General features: G+C 38.8%; 1 protein-coding gene across 12 annotated transcripts in view; it reads left to right on the top strand.

The window, feature by feature from the left end:
- Window positions 1-19,654, top strand: part of YAP1 (Yes associated protein 1) — a 126,649-nt gene that overhangs the window by 68,649 nt on the left and 38,346 nt on the right. For 4 of the 12 annotated variants that reach the window (XM_010379037.2, XM_010379039.2, XM_010379041.2 and 1 more), the window contains exon 4: window positions 9,814-9,933. The exons of 4 other annotated variants lie outside the window; for them this stretch is intronic. In XM_010379037.2, the coding sequence (XP_010377339.1) occupies window positions 9,814-9,933 (120 nt within the window). The remainder of the gene's footprint in view (window positions 1-9,813; window positions 9,934-19,654) is intronic. 4 more of the 12 variants (XM_010379040.2, XM_010379038.2, XM_010379044.2 and 1 more) reach the window with 1 other exon arrangement.

Consider the following 19,654-nt stretch of genomic DNA (forward strand, 5'->3'; position numbering starts at 1 on the left):
CCAAGGTGAGTGAATCACCCGAGGTCAGGAGTTTGAGACCAGCCTGACCAACATAGTGAAACCCTGTCTCTACTAAAATATAAAAATTTGCTGGGCATGGTGGTACGCCCCTGTAATCCCCAGCTACTTGGGAGGCTGAGGTGGGACAATTGCTTGAACCTGGGAGGTGGAGGCTGCAGTGAGCCGAGGTCGCGCCACTGCACTCCAGCCTGGGTGACAGAGCAAGACCTCGTGTCAAAAAAAACTTCTTTCACCAAAACTTGATGTGTAGACTGCCTTTTCTTCAGTGAATGTATTTATTTTCCCATATTCGGCTTATCGAAACCACAAAATAAGTTAGTGATAATAATACAGTCATGTGTTGCTTAATGACTGGGGTAAGTTCTGAGAAATGGGTTGCTGGGTGATGTTATCATTGTATAAACATCATAGAGTATGCTTACACAAACCTAGATGGTATAGCCTGTTATACACCTAGACTCTATGATATAGCTTATTGCTCCTAGGCTACAAACCTGGACAGCATGTTACCATACTGAAGACTGTAGGCAATTGTAACACAATGGTAAGTATATGTGTATCTAAATATGTCTAAACATAGAAGAGGTAATGCACTATGGCATTACCTTATGACAGCCACAATGTCTCTAGGTGACAGGAATTTTTCAGCTCTATTATAAGTTTCTGGGATCACCATTCTACCTGTGATCCATCATTGACTGAAATATCATTATGCAGCAAATTTGTATATAACTTTTTCCATTGCGTCTGCCTAAAAATCTTAGTAGTGTGGGCAGAACTTGATTAGGGATTGTTTAAGGCATATATCGTCAAGAATGAATTTCAGATATTTATGTTTATGGAAGACTCCTTTGTAAAGAACACTAAAGAAGAATCAGAGGTGATACATTTTAGTTCCTATTTATATTGAAAGCCAAAAGTCGGCACAAATTGCAGACCAAAGTATCACAAACTACTAACAAGCCAGTAGTTTCTAATCAATGCTGCTGTCTTTGTCCTGAGCAACCTTGCAGAGTTGTACATTCCCAATCATAAAAAATGGAGAACTTTTTCCTGATATTCTAGGACAGAGTGATAAGTTTTTCTTCTCATAATTCCATGTAGCTTATAGTTAAACTCAGTGTAGAAGAGTGATGAACACAAGACAGTACGTACTGTATTCAAGAAATCAGAACAGGTGCAATTTCAATTTATAGGTGGGGAAGAGTTTTACTAGTGGGACGAATTGGAGAAAAGCTTCACAAAGATACGGCATAAGAATAGAGTAGAATTGGGTCGGGCACAGTGGCTCACACCTGTAGTCCCAGCACTTTTGGAGGCCGATGTGGGCAGATTACGAGGTCAGGAGTTTGAGAACAGCCTGGCCAACATGGTGAAACCCCGTCTCTACTAAAAATAACAAAAGTTAGCCAGATGTGGTGGTGCATTCCTGTAATCCCAGCTACTCAGGAGGCTGAGGCAGGAGAATCACTTGAACCCAGGAGGCGGAGGTTGCATTGAGCTGAGATCACACCGTTGCACTACAGCCTGGGCAACAGAGTAAGACTCTGTCTCAAAAAGAGAGTGAGTAGAATTTCATTGGGTTGAAAACAGTGGAGGCTAGGAAGACACAGGCTTTGGGGTGGACATACTGAGAATGTATGGAGGTGGAAAGTGCATTACACTGCTAGATACTGGAAAGACAGGAGTGAACAAGCCTTGCAGCTGGGAAGACTGAATGAATTACTAAAGTGATAGAATCATCTTACCAGAGAGAAAGCAGCTGATGAAGTAGGAGAAGAAACTGTATGTAGGCAAGTTATTAGGAAGAAGTGACATTTAGAGTGGGAAGGGATGAGAGGGAGTTAGCTAAGCAACGAAGGTGGAGAGAAGAGTTCCTGAAGGGAGCAGCTGCACTTGTGAAGGTCCTGGAGGTGGGAGAGGAGATGTTTGAGGAACTGAAAGAAGATTGAATGAGGAGGGATGTGAAATAATTGTGGAGGAATAGATAGAGCCTGGTATGTTGGATGCTTTCAGTACTGAAGCAGTGCTATATAATGCCTGACTGTAGAGGATACCCTGCTAAAAATTTGCGAATTTTCCTTTAGGGAGCTGAGCCTTGAGTCAGAGGACTTCCTCCTTAGAGGAGGTGAGGTAAGATGATCATGTGGCTGTGGTATATACAGAGTTTAGTGTTGGAGTTGAATAAGATCAATTTGGAAGTTACTGCTAAAACTTCGTCATGGAAATGTGGAAGTTTCAAGGTCAAGAGATTGAGACCAGCCTGGCCAACATGGTGAATCACCACCTTTACTAAAAAGACAAAAATTAACCAGCCGTGATGTTAGGCGCCTGTAGTCCCAGCTACTCGGGAGGCTGAGGCAGGAGAATCGCTGGAACCCGGCAGGCAGAGGTTGCAGTGAACCAAGATTGTGCCATGGCACTCTAGCCTGGCGACAGAGTGAGACTAGGTCTCAAAAAAAAAAAAATTATGTGAAAGTTTTATTTGAGGGACAAATGGAAATGACATTTTAAAGTAAACCCCACTCAAAATATGGGAATACATGTGAGGTGTCAAATGTCCAGTTGGAAGTGAAAAACTAGTATTGACCCTGTGAGAGGCATTAAAGATATGGAAGTCATTTACATGAATATGACAAGCCATGGGATTTCATGAAAATTCCAAGAAAAGAGGATTAAAAAAAAATACAGCATATGATTACTGTTTGTCATACTTGTGGCACAGTATTCAAGAGCATGATTTCTGGAGAGCCCAACTGTCAAGGTTTGAATCTCACTCTGCCACTTACCAGGTTGGGCTGAATGATCCCGTACAAGCTAACTTTTCTTTGCCTTAGATTCCTCATTTGTAGAGTGGGTATAATAATGGTACCTCCATCATAGGGTTGTTAAGTGAGTTAATATTTGCTTGCAAAGAACTTAGGAAAAGTGCCTGGTATATAGTAAGAACAGTTTGTGAATCATAAATACATGAGATCAGAATTTCAAAACAAGCATCAGGCAAAGTGTTAGAATTCAGTTCTTTTAAAAGGTCATTGAATCTACTTTTCCAGCTACTCTTGTTACTTTTTAAGGAAACTACTCGATAATCCTGTACTTTGTACCACTCATCAGGGTGTGTTTAGTATAAACTTCACTGTCCTGGGTGACTTCTTTATTCCCAAATTGTGGGGCAGGTGACAAGGGAAGGTTGGTCGTCTAACTCGTGGTGTAGTTAATCAAGACTTTCCTGTTTGAATAGACGTGGCAGATGGTTTTAGTTAGTCATTACTAATGCAAGAAGGTCCTTAGGCAAGAGCAGGAAGTTGATGGTGAGTCACCTTCAGTATTATGACATGGAGTATTTGTTTTTAAAATATCACAGGGAGTTGGTTTTTGCTGTAGTAGCTAAGTTGTCAATCAAGTAATACTAGTAGGAAGTCTTACATAAAAACTTGCTTCTCTCAAGTTTAAGTAATTCTGATTTATGAATTATTTTATATATTGCCTACTACTCTGTTTTTGCTTATCCTGATTCAAATTTCTCTCCCTGTGTCAATCTAGTTTTGTGTAGCTATGAAGGAATAACTGAAACTGAGTAATTTATAAAGAAAAGAGGTTTAATTTAGCTCACAGTTAGTGCAGGCTGTATAGGAAGCATGGTGCCAGCGTCTGCTTCTGGTGAGGACTTCAGGAAGCTTACAGTCCTAGCAAAAGGCAAGTGGGAACCAGTGTGATACACAGTGAGAGAGGGTGGAAGAAAGTGAGCGAGAGAAGTCCCAGGTTTTTAAACAACCAGATCTCAGGTGAACTGAATGAGAACTCATTTTATGACCAAGGGGATGGTGGGAAGCCATTCATGAGGGACCCCACCTCCAACTTTGGGAATCCCATTTCACTATGAAATTTGGAGGGGACAAACATCCAAACTATATCATGCTCTTTACGTCTCATTGAAATGCTGGCCTGTTTCTCTTTTCCTTTTTGCTATAGGGCCTACTTTTAATCTTTCCTTCTAAAGAAGGCTTTGGTGTGGTGGTCAGGCATGATAGCCCAGCCTTAAAGCTTCCACATCTTTTTCGCGTCTAAGGGCCCAGCTTTCGAGTGTGTAAAAGTTAATTGGGGTGAAAATGTGTATTACCCATTCTGACCAATGTAGTGGTTGTCATGAGTTTGGGGGATTGGAATTACTGTTCAGTAATGGTAATCCCCTTTAAGTATTACCTATTTGACCCTTTACTGGTTGAAATGATGAAAGTTTTTCTGGTAGATTCTTAACCCTAAAAACAAAGTGAACTGTTTATTCTGCCCTATCCACACGTAGTAGCTTCTTCATGCTTTCCCCTGCCTGGAATGCCCATGCCCAGAATGTCACATGTTTGGCTAGGAATGCATTTAGGTCAAAGCTTACAGGTCACTTCCTGCCCTTCTTGATCTGCTTTTCTAAAAATCTGTTTCCCATTTATCTTTTTCTTTCCCATTTTTCATTTTTCTTTCTTTCATGCATGCTGCTTTATTTTTGCTGCCCTTTTCATTAGCCAGCATTGTACTGTCTTCTGTCTAGAACATAAATTCCATCAGATAGGGGCTAGGTTTGTTATTGCTCCATCTCTAGGGCCTGAATATAGTAGGAACTCAATAAATACTTGTTGAATAGAAGTATTCGCTATATCCCTGTCCCTTCAGTTCACATGACACATTAAAATAATGTAGAAATTGAGCTTACATAGAAAGAATGAAACAGAGTATTTTGTTTTACAAGCATAAACAAAGGATTTTAATTGAATTTCATTTTGATTACATTCATTTCAGCCAACATTTATTCTATTTTTTTTTTTCTTTTTGAAATGGAGTCTTGCGTCTATCGCCCGGTCTGGAGTGCAGTGGCACAATCTCAGCTCACTGCAACCTCCACCTCCCGGATACAAGAGATTCTCCTGCCTCAGCCTCCCAAGTAGCTGAAACTACAGGTGTGCGCCACCACACCTGGCTGATTTTGTAGTTTTAGTAGAGATGGGGTGTCACCATGTCACCATGTTGGCAGGCTGGTCTTGAACTCCTAACCTCATGATCCTCCTGCCTCAGCCTCCTAGTGTATTTCTAATTAGTAGGTCCCATGCTGGACAAAAATGGAAAATGCAAAATATATACTCCTGTGTTCAAGAATTTCACAGTCTAGCCAGGAAGAAAACATGCATAATGAAAATACTGAATGATAAATGCTATGACATAGATATAAACAAAATTTTTTACTAGCACAGAGAAGGAACTCTTCATCTGTATTGAGGAAGTGAAAAGTTCTCAACTAAAAATTGTTTGAAGCAAAATGGCCAGTAATAATTCTCGGCCAGGCGTGGTAGCTCGCACCTGTAATCCCACCACTTTGGGAGGTCGAGGTGGGAGGATCTCTTGAGCTCAGGAGTTCGAGACTAGCCTGGGCAACATAATGAGACCCCATCTCTACAGAAAAATTTAAAAAATAGCTGAGTGTGGTGGTGCACACCTGTAGTCCTAACTCCCCAGGAAGCTGAGGCAGGAGGTCGCTTGACCCCAGGAGTTCGAGGCTGCAGTGAGCCAAGTTTGCACCACTGCACTCCATCCTGGGTGACAATGAGACCCTGTCTCAAAAAAAGTAAAATAATAATAACTCCCATGGGAATTAAAAAAAAAAAAAAAAAGTACTGCCCTTTTGGTGCCTGTTTTGGCATGGTAGATTTGCCTAATTCTAGCAGATGTGGCTGTGTGCTATTCCCAGACCTGCAGGGCTTCATAGATTTATCTCCAAACTGCCTAAAATGAATAGATGTGGTTGTGTATAACTCAGATAAATTTAAGAAATACTTCTGTACAAGCTGAAGAATTCTAAGTGGTTATGTTTTGTTTGTTTTTGTTGTTAGTTTTTGAGACAGAGTCTCACCCTGTCGCCCAGACTGGATAGAGTGCAGTGGCGCGATCTCAGCTCACTGAAACCTCCACCTCCCAGATTCAAGTGATTCTCCTGCCTCAGTCTCCTGAGTAGCTGGGATTACAGGCCCTTACCACCACACCTGGCTAATTGTTTTGTATTTTTTAGTAGAGACGGGGTTTCACCATGTTGGTCAGGCTGATCTCAGACTCATGACCTTGTGATCCCCTGCCTCGGCCTCCCAAAGTGCTGGGATTACAGGCGTAAGCCACCGTGCCCGGCCCTAAGTCGTGGTTTTAAATCAGTGGTTCTCAAAGTGTGTTCCTTAGACCAGCATCAGCATCACCTGGAAATTTTCAGGTCCAGCCCCTGGCCTGCTGAATCAGAAAGTATAGGGGTAGGGCTCAGCAACATGCATGTTAATAACCCCCCCAGGTGATTCTGATGAATATTTATAGCACATTACAATCAGAATATAAATTGAACATAAAGGCATCCTGAATTTATTTTGATCAAGCCCCTGTGGTCTCCTCTTGCATTTATTTTTGTGGGAATCCTACATTTCGCCCCTTGGACTTAACCTTACTGCATCCTAACCCTAGCCCAAACAGATGATTGAAACACATTTTCACTAAGTGTGACTTGTTTCACTTTCAGAAAACATACCACTTTTTGCTTTCTCTTCTTTTCATGGTTATTCAACAGTTAGCTTAGTTTAGAATGACTTGGAATCCTGCATTAAGAATCAAGTCACTGAATTTCTTCTAAGAACCACTTGACTAAAAATTCTGTTTTTGTGAATAAAGCCTGGATCTGTATTGTTTCATTAACACTGGAGGATTTGTTTCTTTTCAGTTTTCTCTATCTTAATTCTATAACAAAGATAGTGTGGTGAAAAGTTACTTAAAGGTAATCTCTTCTAGTCTCTTACTTGCTTTTGGTGAGCAGCTTTTTTTCAGTATAAAGAAAGTATCCTATTTTGGGCCATTTCTTTCCACATAACATTATATTTTTACCCAGAGAGTACTAAATGAATGATAAAATGAATATAAAGCATTATTTTATATTTGGTATATATATGTTGGTATAAATGTTAATTGCAAATAGTATATGTTCTACATGATTTTAAGCTTACAGAAAGTTCAAAGTATTACTTAGAAGGCAGGACATTCATTTTTCCATCAAACATTTATTGAGCAGCTATTCAGGTATTAGCCTACAAGCTTGTAAAGATGAATGACTTGATCATTGCCAGGAGAATACATATGTAAACAAGTAATTACAACTCTACCTGTTAAATGTTCATGGAGAATAGAAGAGAAAAGTGATTTCTGTCTGAGGTAATCCAGCTTTAATTCAGCCGGAAAGGCTGAATTAAAGAAGTGACATCTGAGCTGTCTCTTGCAGGATGACTAAGAGTTTAGGAGGTACAGAGTATGTGTGATAATGGGAACGGCATATACAAGAAGATGGCATGATTTTGTGGAAAGTTGGTGGGAAAACTGGGTATCTGAAGAAGACTTCAGAAATGAGTCCAGCTAGTAAAGAATTTAGGCATTTTCCTCTTGATGGAGAGCAATGGGAATCTGTTTTAGTCAGAATGAATGACATGTATAAAAATTTGATTCGAAAATATTTTAAGAAGAGAAACCCCTGGTGACTGTTTGATAGAGGACTCTGGAGTGAGAAGAGATGAGAATCCAGTTACTGAGGAAGTGGTCAGAAAAGAGAGCTGGTAAGTATTGATGGCTAAGGTCTCTGAGATGGACTGGGACAGACCCATCACAAAGAATATAAGTGGAATTTACAAAATGAAGTGAGTGGAGCAGGTAGGGAAGGTTGGTTTGTATCCAAGATATCTCTTGTGGCTCTCATTCAGACAGCTAAGGTGGAGAATAATGCTGGTGTGTGTGTGTGTCTGGGTGTGTGTTTTCCTGTGTGTGTGTTTAAACCACACATAGGAAATCCATGTATTCAAGCACTTTTGAAAGCTACGATGAGATCTCTTGGGGGTTGTTGAGTTGAGGCTCCCAAAAGCATTCAGTGACTGCTGTTGACTTGTTCATCACCAGATATAGTCACATGGTATTTTCAGTACCTAAAAATTTGAAATACAGTTAGTTGTTTTGCAAAAGCATTTTATAATTCAGCCATTTTATAGTTAAAGATAGTAGCAAACCATTAATATTCAGTTTTGGAGTTCTGTCTCTCTGGGAAGGAAATAGAGCCCAAAATGACAGTGAAAACTGGTGGGAAAAGGTTTGATATACATGTGTTAAACAGGTTTGCTTGTCATTCACCCTCTAGTAAACTTGGGATGTGTACAGCAAATTCTACCTCTGGACTTGGTTAGCAGTGTATACTACACAGCCAGGACTGAAGGAGAGCCTTCCTTTTAAGGATTCTAGGCAAAAAGAAAACTAATTCCACACGTCTGCATTTCCTAACGGGATTTTACCCCATCAAAGTAGACCTTTGAAAATGCAGCTGCAAATTGATCTGTTCCTAATACAAATGAAACTAGCCTAAAATTCGGATTTTGGGTCCCATGGGCCTTGTGTGAGTGGTCAGTTTAACCAAAGTTACTTACTCAACATCACCCACGAGACTGGTATGGACTGCCAATACAGGAAGAAGGGAATTGTTCTGTTTGTGCATAGGAGGCATACTTAGGTTCTGGTCATCTGTGGGAGATGAATGAAAAGAAGTATAGTTGTGAAGAGCAGTCAGTGGGTTAGGAATCACACTGCCTGGGTTTATCATTCCTGATACTAACTAGCTTTGTGATCTTGTGCCAGACTGATCACCCTGGCCCTTTGTGCCTCAATTTCCTCATTAGAATATGTAGTACTACTGCTTATGTCATTTGTTACTGTAAGGATTAAATGAATTAATGTACATAATATATAAGAACAGTGACTAGCACAAGATAGTATTCAACTCGAGTTAGTCCACAGAAGAAAAAATTTTAGCCATGTACTGACTATCCCAGTTTGTATCTCCTGCCCTGCCTCTTTTGATACCTTTTGGAAATGGGAACTGGGGGAGTTGGGAAGGACAGGGAAATAAGGAAGAATTATGTTTGAATACTTTAGTAATTTATTCTGGGCCTCTCTTTCCATTGCTGTTACCTCCCAAGAGCAATTGTCTTAACTTCTCTATTCCTATAAAGATAGAAAAGTCCTTTTAGAGTTAACCGTATTCTTTAGTCCTATCTCTCAACTGATGATTCCTTAATGTTTGCCTTCCAACAACTTTAGCACTTATCTTGCCTCCTCACAATCCTCCAACAAGCTTAGACTTCAAACTGCAACCCCCACCATTAGCAATTTCTGGTCTGCTTTAAAAATAAGCTTTGTTTGGACTGTAGTTTTCTGTCTTAAAGTTTTCTTGGTGTCAGCCAGTCACATAAAACATGGAAATAAATGGAGCTTGGCTGTCTTAGCTAAAGTGTGCTTTATATTAAATAGAATGTTTATGAGATTTTCAGTGTTCTAAAAATACTTGCATATATTTCTTATTAATGAGCCTTGGCGTTCCTAGGAAGGTATTGTCTACAGAACTGATTGGATTGGGTGGTAGTTTCTGAGCTGCAAATTCTTCGTGTCCTGTCTTAACAGTAATAATAATTATTTGGGCCATGACTTCCAAAAGGATTTTTTGGAGAAAATTTTTTTTTCTTCATCTCTGTGTTGAGGAATGTTCATTTTATTATTTGGTGGTTTCTTTTTAGTGGAGAAGAAGCAGGTATATAGGTTTACCTTTCTTCTCTGAACGCAGCCTTAAATATGTTTCAATGAATTGTTTTATGTTAAGATGTGTTTTCCTTTTAAATTAGTACCCCCTCCCACTTTTTTTAGGTACACCAAATAAAAACCGTGATTTTTTTTTTTTTTTCTGTATTATAGGTCCTCTTCCTGATGGATGGGAACAAGCCATGACTCAGGATGGAGAAATTTACTATATAAACCATAAGAACAAGACCACCTCTTGGCTAGACCCAAGGCTTGACCCTCGTTTTGGTAAAGGTTCATCTCAAAACCTTTTTAGATGCTTTTGGTTACTAATTTTTTTTTTTATATATATACTTGGGAAAGCACATTTAAATACAATTGCATTGCTTTATAGTATTAAAAAATGACCCTGCCCACCCAATGTTTACCAGTAGAATTTTTATCCTTCTCATTGGAAACTTGAGAAGTTTAGATCTTAATCAGATTTTTGGGGCTCCTCAGGTTGGGGTTGGGAAATGTCATAATGGCCAACTAACCAGAAATCACTTGTTCCTTTCACATTTTGGGAGAAACACAGTGATCATATTTAAAATGATTTTTTTTAGCTGCAATAATAATCAGGCTGTCATGCAGCACCTCAGACCAGGAATACCAGCTTTTGTCAGTGACCTGATGTCTGCTTGTGCTTAGCTTCTGAGAGTGATGAGTACCATCCCATGCCTGGGTGTTATAGTGTTTCCCATCCTAAGGGGGAAAATGGCACCCCAGAAATGGCCCAGTGAAAGCATTTTGCCACCTCTTCTGTCTCTCTCAAAAAATAAATGTTCTTTTTTTCTTCATTCAGAAAACAAAAAGCCATGTTCCCCTCCAGATTTCATGAATAAATCACATTTGCACAAAGGAACCCCTCCCCTTCCAAATGTGTACATTTTTATAAGAGTATACCAGTTCTTCAGTGCTTTTTTAAAAAGTGTGTGTGTGTGTTAAAGTGTTTTCAGTTCTTCTTTTGGGTTTCTGAGATATTTTTCCAAGGCCGTGGAATATGCATCTAAAAAAGAGCGGATAATTGTGGTTTTGAAGCTTCATCTTGGACTAGATGCAGCTAAATGAAAACAATGTGCAGATCACTGAATAGGTCAGACTGAGGGGACTCGGAACCTTTGAAGCTTTACAGGGTTTGACCTAACACCAACTGCGGGGCCCTTATGGGAAAGAGGAGTTAACTCTGTGAATGCCATCAAAACACAACCCTGGGGCGGGGCGGAAAGAAAAAAACTCTATCTGGAGTTGGTTGGATAAAATAACTTCACCATCAGGAACATTATGAGCAGTTATTTTTTGTCTTATATATACCTTTAAAAAAAAAATTCAAGTTTGCCCCAAACTGACTGAACCCCCCCATTCAAGCTAAGTCAATCGTAGGGTCAGGGCAGTGATGTCATTTTGACAGATAACCGTTTTGGCTTAAATACTAGCGTTTTAAGCTTCGAGACCTGTTTGGGTGTTAAGAAAGTAATGCAGTATGTTAATAATTTGCAACTTCAGTTCCTTTTTACTATTTGAATTAGCCCTTGTGGTTGGAACAGGAAACCAAGTAAGATAGAGAATTTAATAAATACGGCCATTTGTATGGACTGAAACAATAACAGCCATCTTTCCTTAAATTATCTCTAATGAAATGAATTCCATTTCTCCACATTTTGGAATTCTAAAGAATGGTGTTGCAGAATTTTTTCCCTGACATAAGGTTATGAAAGATGATGATGAACACTTTACCAACTGCAGAGATGAGGAATTAGAACAAAGCTTTTTAAAGAAAAAAAGTTTTTCCTTTAAAACAGTGAAATAAAACAACTTTTCTGTAAGCTTAAGTAGATCTATTGATTACATAAACAGCTTGGTCTTCTGTTTTAAGTGGAGGAGGTACTCAAAAAAAAAAACACTCCCACCCTCCAGCATGTTATGTACACATAGGCGTACAATTAGATGTGCCCAGAAAAAATTTCATAAAATTCTCTTATTGCATTTAGTTTCCCTTTTTGGGCCCACCGTGTGTGTATTCCAGACAGGCTTGACAATATGCCAAAGCTTTTTATTTTGTGGCCCGACTTTTAATCTGTTCCAGACCTTTTCACTCAGAGAGCTCAAGTGTAACTGAAGGGGGGCAGGAAAGAAAAAAACGTGTGGGTTTCTCTGATCTAGAGTGACAGCAAATAGAGACAAGCTGTTAGCTGCTGGATTTGAAGTTTTCCTTGAAATCAAGAGTTCTGCATAGTGGATTATGTTTTATCTCTGCCAAAGATATATAAACTATCCCCTTATTTCTGACCCTTTGAGCCATGCAAACACAAACAAATGGTGTAGAATATTGCTTTCATGGTTGTGGAGTTTGCTTTTCTGTATTCTTCAAATCTATATTGAAATATTTGTCAATTCTTAGCTTAAATTAAGTAGATGTGTGTCTTTTGGCGTCCTAGAATGGTAACTAAGCCTCTAGAGAAGCTTAATTTTACCTCCTTCAAACATCAACCCCTTTTATATTTTTATTTATCAGATGCTTCCAGGTTAATTATATTTAGAATACAGTGATTTGCTTTAAGATTATCCGTATTTAGTAATTACACTTCATGTGCTGCATAATAACGTTTCAGTGAGCGGCAGACCACATATATAATCGTGGTCCTATATGATTCTAATCCTGTGTTTTTACTGTACCTTTTTTATGTTTAGATACACAAATACCGTTGTGCTACAGTTGCCTACAGTGTTCAGCACAGTAGCAGACTATACAGTTTTATAGCTTAGGGGCAATAGGCTATACCTTACAGCCTAGGCATGTAGTAGACTCTACCATCTAGGTTTGTGTAAGTACTCTCTAAGATGTTTGCACAATGACAGAATTGCCTCATGATCCATTTCATAAAGCGTATCCTGGTTAAGTGTCACATGACTATATTTATAGTATCAGTCCTTCACATCTTACATGAAATTAATAAGTTATCTATGTAATTTTAGGGAATCAAAGAGTAATTTGTTGTAGATTGAGTTTTTTATCTGATTCATTTTCTTTAACATTTAAAAGCTATTTAATATTTTAATTTTAGAGAATTCATTAGTAATTTATAGTAAATCATGAAGTGACATCAAATGGCAATAAGGATGCACTGATGTTTATTGAGTTTTAAGAAAAATAGGGCTTTGTTTTTTTGAGTCATATTAGGAATGTTTTTACTCTTTGTTCAAGAAAATGGATCCTTGAGTATTATGCAAGCCATTAAATTATTTCATATAAACACATAGGAGATGATTTTTTTTCCTGGAGATTTTGTACTGGCAAACATCAGGTTTAAACATCACCTTGTATGTTGTAGATCTGCTATTTTATATAATATAATCACGGACATTTTCCAGTAAAAGGCCTAATGAAAACACAATGAAATTGTAATTGCTGTTCAGAATGAAAAAAAGATCTTTAAAACACTAACAGTTGATAAACTATCTTTTATGTAATGTTATTTTCCCTATTGTTTATATTATAAAAAGATGTATCAAAATATTGTTATCAATCTGTGTTTTAGAAAATAAGTACTGATGGCACCACTGGGATAAAAATATTTGGTGTAAACAAAATATTGGAGACAGAGATTTGGGGAAAATATTGGAGCCAGAGATTTGGGGGAAAAATTGTACCTTTGAGTTTTAAAGCAAGTGATAAACAGTCTAGAGTGACAAAAACAGAATATTTAATTCCTAACTACAGTTCTGTGCACAGAAATTCTATGTGTAGAAATGTCAGCAGTATTAAGCCTCATATGTTGCTTTTAGGTCCTTTGTTTCAGTTTCCTAAAACTTGCTATCTGTGCATATGCATACACGTATGTGTATGTGTTAATATAATGTCTTGAAATAAATAAAAAGGATAAGTAAAATACAAATACCTATATGCAGTTTATTAAACTAAGACTAAAGCCGAAAGTTGTTCACGTTTTTCTCATCAGAGTTAAATATTTGGCATTAATAATTAAATATCTATAAAAATTTTGAGACATTCATTAACGTTTTTTCTTTTTTAAGCCGAATATTTCAGTTGTTAAAAATAATGTTTTCCTTTTGATGAAAATGCACCTAACAACCAACTCAGTAACTAAGAATCCATCCTATTAGTGTTGAGGGAAAACTACTGAAGTCTCTAGAAACCAAATTTGTAACTTCATTTATGGAGTCTTGAGTAAAGAGAATGTCAGCATCTAATTATTTCAGTTTTATCAAAGCAAGTCTCTTGATAGCCATATGCTAAAAATAGGTGTTTTTGTTTTTTGTTTTGTTTTGTTTTGAGGTTTGGGGCTTTATTTCCCCCTTATCAGCTCTTTTAAGTCTTTCCTGGTTATCCTGGGCTGTCAGTATTTGGTTATGGACTATATTAATTACTTAGCGTACAGAGGAAAAGATGTGTGTTTTAGGTAGAAAGAGCTATTGCTAACTAAAAATTATTAACAGATGGCCAGGTGCGGTGGCTCATGCCTGTAATCCCAGCACTTTGGGAGGCCAAGGTGGATGGATCACTTGAGGCCTGGAGTTCCAGACCAGCCTGGCCAACATAGTGAAACCCCATCTCTACTAAAAATAGAAAAAAATAGCTGGGAGTGGTGGGGCACGCTTGTCGCCCCAGCTACTCAGGAGGCTGAGGCATGAGAATCACTTGAATCCAGGAGGCAGAGGTTGTAGTGAGTGGATATTGTGCCACTCTACTCCAGCTTGGGCAACACAGTGAGATGCTGTCTCAAAAAATTAAGAACAAAAATAAAAATTAGTAACAGGCCGGATGCAGTGGCTCACGCCTGTAATCCCACCACTTTGGGAGGCCGTGGCAGGCAGATCACTTTAGGTAAGGAGTTCGAGACCAGCCTGGCCAACATGGTGAAACCCCATCTCTACTAAAAATGCAAAAATTAGCCAAGTGTGGTAGCCTATAATCCCCGCTGCTTGGGAGGCTGAGACCCTGAAAATCGCTTGAACCCAGCAGTGAGCTAAGATCGTGCACTGCACTCTAGCCTGGGAGACAGAGCGAAATTCCATGTCAAAAGCTGAGGCAGATGGACCATAAGGTTAGGAGATCAAGACCATCCTGGCCAACGTGGTGAAACCCCGTCTCTACTAAAAATACAGAAATTAGCTGGGCTGGTGGCACTCGCCTGTAGTCCCAACCACTCAGGAGGCTGAGGCAGGAGAATCGCTTGAGTCTGGGAGGCAGAGGTTGCAGTGAGCCAAGATCTTGCACCACTGCACTCCAGCCTGGGCAACAGAGCGAGACTCCATCTCAAAAAAATATATGTATTAACCGATAAACCTCACAAAATTTGGCCCTCATAATGATTCCTCTAATCATTTTTTCAGTGGGGAGAATGCTGCTCTTCTGAGCACTGCAGAACATCCACACAGCCATTGTGATTCCTCGGACCACCAACACTGCTTTTTTGTTTTTTTTTTTTAATGCTAGGAGAGTTACAGAATATTGTCTAAAGTCTGAGCTCCTCTGAGATCCAGGGAAATTATACCCAAGGTTATATAGTTAAGTGACAAAACTGAAATTTGAATTTATCTTTTGATACCTAGAATTTATAAGAAATTTAGATTGAATGCAGTTAATCTTTCAGAAATACCTACTAATGCTGATACATGAAAATTTGAGAGGAAGAAAAATAGTGGGTAATGCACTTGCTTCTTTGCATTGTGACTCATCTTAAATAAATTACCCAAAGATATGAGTTTTTCTTTTCTTTCTTCATTCTTTCTTTCTTTCTTGGAGTCAGGGTCTCACTTTCATTGCCCAGGCTGGACTGCAGCATGGCTCAATCTCAGTTCACTGCAGCCTCAATTCCTGGGCTCAAACAAGCCTCCCACCCCAGCTTCCTGTGTAGCTCGGACTACAGGCATGTGCCACCATGCCCTGCTAATTTTTTTGTGTTTTTAGTAGAGATGGGGTTTTGTCATATTGCCCAGGCTGGTCTCAAACCCCTGGGGCTCAAGCAGTCTGCCTGCCTGTACCTCCCAAAGTGCTGGAGTTACAGGCGTGAGCCACAGGGCCTGGCCAGGTTTCTAATTACATAAGAGAATTTAAGATCTCTGATTGGAACAGACTTGAAAGGCATCTAGTTGAATTATTTACCCAATTCATGCCTCACCAATCTCAGCTTTGGCCTTTCCCTTTACTAGTTTACTTCATTATAGTGTAGCACACACATTCTACTTAAGGAAAATTCTAATGACCACAAAGTTTATGTTTCTTGATTACCCAGAAATTTACTTCCTTTCACATGTGTGAATACAGCTCTAATCCCAGCAGTGTTGTCTTCTAACTGTGGTTTTTCTGGTTTTTCATGTGTTCAGAGTTCTCTGTTCTTTATCAGTTTACTCACTTCCTCTGGATGTCCTTCATTTTGCTAGTGCTTCTTTATGTGTTATATTCTGTAATGTTTCGTATGTACATTATCCTGTGAGAAAAATAGTTATGGCATTGCTCTGACCTGTCATTTTCAGTGCCCACCAGAAATCTTTTTTCAATCTGCAGTAGAGGCTAGCATCTCTTTTCCACATGGTAGTTACAACAATGTACTTGATTCAACTGAATTAAATTGGGATGTAGAAAAAATTACGTTCTCAGTTGGAAATCAAGAGACCCAAGTTCTGCTATCACAATGTAACCAGCTGGATCAGAAAGATACCTAAGTTCTCTTTGACTTAATTTGACTCATCTGTAAAATGTGACTGGATTAGACTGGATGCTTTTAAGAATATTTTCAGTTTTTAACTGAATGCAATATGCTCAGAAACCGCTTTGGACCCTTGCTTAAGGTTACTTCTCAATAGCCTTTTTGATTTGAGTGCATTGAGGTTTCAGAGATACTTTTGAACTATTTATTGCACCATTTAAGTTTAACTTTGGTCCTCTGGTCACAGTGTGGAATTACTTTTGAAGAGGAGACAGGGAAATCTTTCAACCTTTAATCTAAAGATAAGCCTTATCACATGGTGAGTATGTCCAGGCAAACAAATCTGATGGGGGGTGTGGGAAGTGCTGAGCTGAATAGTTAAGCTTTGTCCACACTCTCAAACTCTTGGAAGCATATGGGAGTTTAAACATGTTCATGTTAGCAAAGTTCAGCTTTATTGCCTTAAAGATGATGCCTTGTTGGTACACTTTGTTTCCAAAGTTTAAAACTCCCATAAAGTCGCTATGACAGAAAGTCTAATGTAAGCAGATTTGAAGCCTAGTTCCAGGCCATGTGCTTAGCAAAACCTGATTTAAGACATACTAATAGAGATTGTTACTAATTATTGCCCTCACTACATTTTGTTTTTCCTTCAAAAGCAAGCATTTGCTGAAATGCATACTTTAATACAAAAGATTATAGAATATATTTCAAAATTAGTTGCACACTTGAGCTCTGCAGTTTTGTTTTAAAATTTTATGTTAAATTCAATAGGATATATTCTAAAAAGGAAACAATTTTAGGTGTATTCGTCTGTCCAGTATGTCTCAAGTATGTTTTGTAAAATTTCGCTGTTCCTTTTCAAAATGTTTTGTTTTTTATCTAAAAATAAATACTTTGGTTAGCTAGGGAAAAGATCCAGTAAGATAATGCCAAAATAGTTTATCAGTTACGGTAAGCAATCTCTCCTGTACTAACTGAGGCTGAGTAGACGTATGTTAAGGAGGATAAACTAATAGGTAGTTTCTACTTGATTAATATTTCATTGATGCCATTAGTTAATTATACAATGAAGAAATGTTTTTGTCTTTGTTTACATAATGAGTACATTGTTCATACCAGATTTTTTAAACATGAAAGTTGAAGACCACCAACGTCACTGAGATGATAGTTTAAACTAGTGCTTTATTCGTGTTATTAAAGTCCCTATCAAACACACTCAAAAAGACCTTAAATAGTTTTGTGTTTGTTTTTTGAGACAGAGTCTCGCTCTGTTGTCCAGGCTGGAGTGCAGTGGTGCAATCTCGGCTCACTGCAACCTCCGCCTCCCGAGTTCATGCCATTCTCCTGCCTCAGCCTCCCGAGTAGCTGGGACTACAGGCGCCCGCCACCACACCCGGCTAACTTTTTGTATTTTTAGTAGAGATGGGGTTTCACCGTGTTAGCCAGGATGGTCTCGATCTCCTGACCTTGTGATCCGCCCGCCTCTGCCTCCCGAAGTGCTGGAATTACAGGCATGAGCCACCGTGCCCAACCCCTTACATATTTTTTAAAAGAAAACTGTTTTTCAAGTTATAGTTGTAGTAACTCTGTATTAACAGCAAGCATCTTATATGCCGGAAAAGAAGAGGTGTTTGGTGTTGCTTGCTCCTTTTTGTACCAACCCAAAGATTCAGATATAAGAAAAAAAAAGAGATTATAGAATTATTGGAAAGGTCAAATTTCTGTTGAAAAGTAATTGGAGTGATTTAGAAGGAGAGTGGTTCAGATTCTGTTTTTTGTTTTATACTCATTTTGTTCTGCTACCCTAGTTGCTAAGGTCATTTTAGAACTCGTTCTGGACTGGCTTCAACTTGGAGATTCTCCTGTGCATTACTAATAGCATCCTCCTAACTAGGGAGAGAAACTATTTTAGGATTTATTTATTTATGCTACAAAAGTTTGGGTGCCATTTACGTGCCAGGTACTATGCTAGCCATGGGTGGGGAGGAACATGCTACTAAACAAGTAAATAAATCATTACAAATGTCTTAAGTACGGTAAAGGGTGCTAAACAACGTGGGGTGACAGGAACTAGGGTGGTGGGAACCTGCTTGCACCTGGGTGGTCAAGGGGGGTTTTTCAAAAAGACACATAGGAAGCCACCAATCAAATTTCAGAGCAGTTTTTGTGCTTTTCAGTAAAAACTCTGAGGTATGCATCACTTCTACGTTAGAAATTCCCCTCTGTGAAAGAGCTTTACTAGTAATAAATAAAATTAGAAATAAAGTGTTATAATTGAACTGTTTATTCCTTAATCTAACATGAATTCATAGTGACAAGTATATTTTAAAAGATAATGCCCCTTCTCTTTATTTTTTTCAATTTTAGTTTTTTAGAGACGGTGTGTCTCTGTGTTGCTCAATCTGGTCTTGAACTCCTGTCCTGAAGAAATCCTCCTGCCTCCGCCTCCCGAGTAGCTGGTATTACAGGTGCAAGTCACCATGTCTGGCTGCTTCTCTACAGTCTCATTATCTGAACTTTCTTTCCTAACTAGACCTTAAGCTTTGTTTTTGTAGTGGGGGAAACGTCTAGTTGTGTTCTGGGGACAAAGAGAGCTGAAAGCTAATGAGAACACATTCTCCCTTTTCTGCCTCACCTCATTTACCAACCCCTGTGTCCTGCCCTAAACTGCTTGATGAGATGATGAAGAGAAAATGTTCTGCTGGATTTCTTTTTGTTTTCTTTAAGCTGCATTCATGATTGTATTGTTTGAAAAATAACATTATAATGAATTTTTATGGTTGAAGGAGGGGGAAGTTGAATTGACGAAAGTATTGATATTTGTTAACAGTATTTTTGAACAGATAAAGATGTGAAAACTTTAATCCAGTTTGGGGAGGCTGGGAGTTGGTACTGGGGAAATGGTTTGGCTGTGTCCCCACCCAAATCTCATCTTGAATTGTAGTTCCCATTATCCCCACATGCCGTGCGAGGGACCAGGTGGAGATAATTGAATCATGGGGGGCAGTTTCCCCCATCCTGTTCTCATCTCAGATAGTGAGTGAGTTGTTACAAGATGTTACGGTTTTATAAGGGGCTTCCCCCTTCGCTGAGCACTTATTCTTCTCTCTCCTGCCGCCATGAGAAGGAGGACATGTTTGCTTCCCCTTTTGCAATGATCATAAGTTTCTGAGACCTCCCCATGCTGAACTGTGAATCTATTAAACTTCTTTTCTTTATAAATTACCCAGTCTTGGGTATGTTTTTATTAACAGCAAACTAGAACAAACTAATAGAGTAAATTGGTACCAGAAGTGGGGAAA

This window comes from Rhinopithecus roxellana, chromosome 15 (assembly GCF_007565055.1).
Source record: "Rhinopithecus roxellana isolate Shanxi Qingling chromosome 15, ASM756505v1, whole genome shotgun sequence".
NCBI classification, from domain to species: domain Eukaryota; kingdom Metazoa; phylum Chordata; class Mammalia; order Primates; family Cercopithecidae; genus Rhinopithecus; species Rhinopithecus roxellana.